The sequence below is a fragment of the Myotis davidii genome, unplaced genomic scaffold (assembly GCF_000327345.1).
Source record: "Myotis davidii unplaced genomic scaffold, ASM32734v1 scaffold13, whole genome shotgun sequence".
NCBI lineage: Eukaryota > Metazoa > Chordata > Mammalia > Chiroptera > Vespertilionidae > Myotis > Myotis davidii.
In genome coordinates, this window is record NW_006286243.1 from 2,133,086 (window position 1) to 2,134,984 (window position 1,899).

The window sequence follows — 1,899 nt, forward strand, 5'->3', positions numbered from 1 at the left end:
TTACGCCAGGCCCACTAAGGAAAAGCTTGGGCCTTAGAGCAGAGGTTTTCATAGATGTTGGAACATATGGAGAGGAGAAAAAGGCAGTATTAAAGCAAACCGTCAGAAATTGCTTATAACCCAAAGGAAGTTTAGATTATCTATGCTGATGCCTGATCAATGCAATCTGGGGACAGTCAAGGGGATGTCATCCAGCAGAGCTTGGCAGAAAGGATAAACACCTCTGCCTTCAGTGAAGTAGTCACATGACACCAAAAAAACTTACATTTTAATACTATGGAAAATTCCTAATACTTTTGAATAAGAGCTCTCAAGACAAAAATAAAGACACCATTTACATTAGAAATAACAACAACATGCCCTGGCCAGGTGGCTCAGTTAGTTGGAGTATCGTCTTCTACACTTAGGTTGCAGGTTCAATGCCCAGTTCAGGATGCAAATGGGAGGCAACTTATTGATGTTTCTCTCTCACATTCATGTCTCTGTCTCTCTCTCTCTCCCTTCCTCTTTAAAATCAATAATATATTTATATACCTACCTATCTATATAAAAGTCCAAGCGACTGTTACGACTGAACAACCAGAAGACCAGAACGACTGGTTGGCCAGTCACTATGATGCACACTGACCACCAGAGGGCAGACACTCAACACAGGAGCTGTCCCCTGGTGGTCAGTGCGCTCCCACAGCCAACCTCCCATGATCCCTCCCCCCTGGCTGGGCCCTACCCCTGGCCAGCTGGCCCTGATCCACCCCGATCAGGCCAGTTAACCTCCCACAGTCCCTCCCCCCTGGCCAGCCAACCTCCCATGGTCCCTCTCCCTGGCCAGCTGGCCCCAATCGGCCCAGCCCCGATCAGGACTGGGTAAGATGGCCCTGATCGCCAGCCAGGCCTATGAACCCCACTTGTGCACGAAAAGTAAATATATATACTAGAGGCCAAAACCAGCTCTCCGACATCCCCCAACGGGTCCCGGATGGTGAGAGGGCACAGGCCAGGATGAGGGACCCCACCAGTGCACAATCCGGGCCGGGGAGGGACATGGAGGTTGGCCAGCTGGGGAAGGACCAAGTGAGGGCTCCAGGGCGTGTCTGGCCTGTCTTCCTCAGTCCTAATTGGCCAGACCCCAGCAACAAGCTAACCTACCAGTCGGAGCGTCTGCCCCCTGGTGGTCAGCACACATCATAGTAAGTGGTTGAGCCGCCTTAGCATATCATTAGCATATTATGCTTTGGCTGAATGGCCGATCGGATGACCGACACTTAGCATATTAGGCTTTTATTATATAGGATATATACATACACACACACACACACACACACACACACACACACACATACACATACATATATATATATCTCCTTGGTGAAGATTGTAACAAAATTAAGGTAACAACACCTCGCCCTCCAGAAGCAAAGCAAAATGAATAACATAAAACAGATTAAACAAATATTGTAACTATTTCCAGTTGGCATTATAAAACACGATACCCAAATTACACATATTTAGATTTCAGATCTTACCTCACTTGCAGCATATGTATATAGCACTTTATTTTTTATGACAAACCAAAAGTGTTTCCAAGGTTTTTTATGGCCCTTTGACCTGTACAAATAGCCACTCATGGAAGAATCTTCTGTATTTGCTGATACCTAGATAAGCAAATCCCATATACAGTTAAATGGTGTTCAAACAAAAAATTTAAAATAACAAAATAGCTTTTGATCATTGGTTCTGAAAGCAATAACCATAATAATATTTCAAAATTAAAGTTTATTTTCAAAGTCTGCTATTATCCAAACTGAATTACCACATGCATAAAAAAAACCTTTTAGAAGCAGTCCTAGAATTCTACCTGGTTTGTATGTATGTTTTTCTTTGCAGGTTTGTCTGTTTTTT

The 1,899-nt window shown here is 44.2% G+C and overlaps 1 protein-coding gene across 1 annotated transcript in view; it reads right to left on the reverse strand.

The window, feature by feature from the left end:
* Window positions 1-1,899, reverse strand: part of FGD6 (FYVE, RhoGEF and PH domain containing 6) — a 132,861-nt gene that overhangs the window by 3,759 nt on the left and 127,203 nt on the right. The window contains 1 exon segment of the mRNA XM_015559945.1: window positions 1,524-1,652. Within this exon segment, the coding sequence (XP_015415431.1) occupies window positions 1,524-1,652 (129 nt within the window).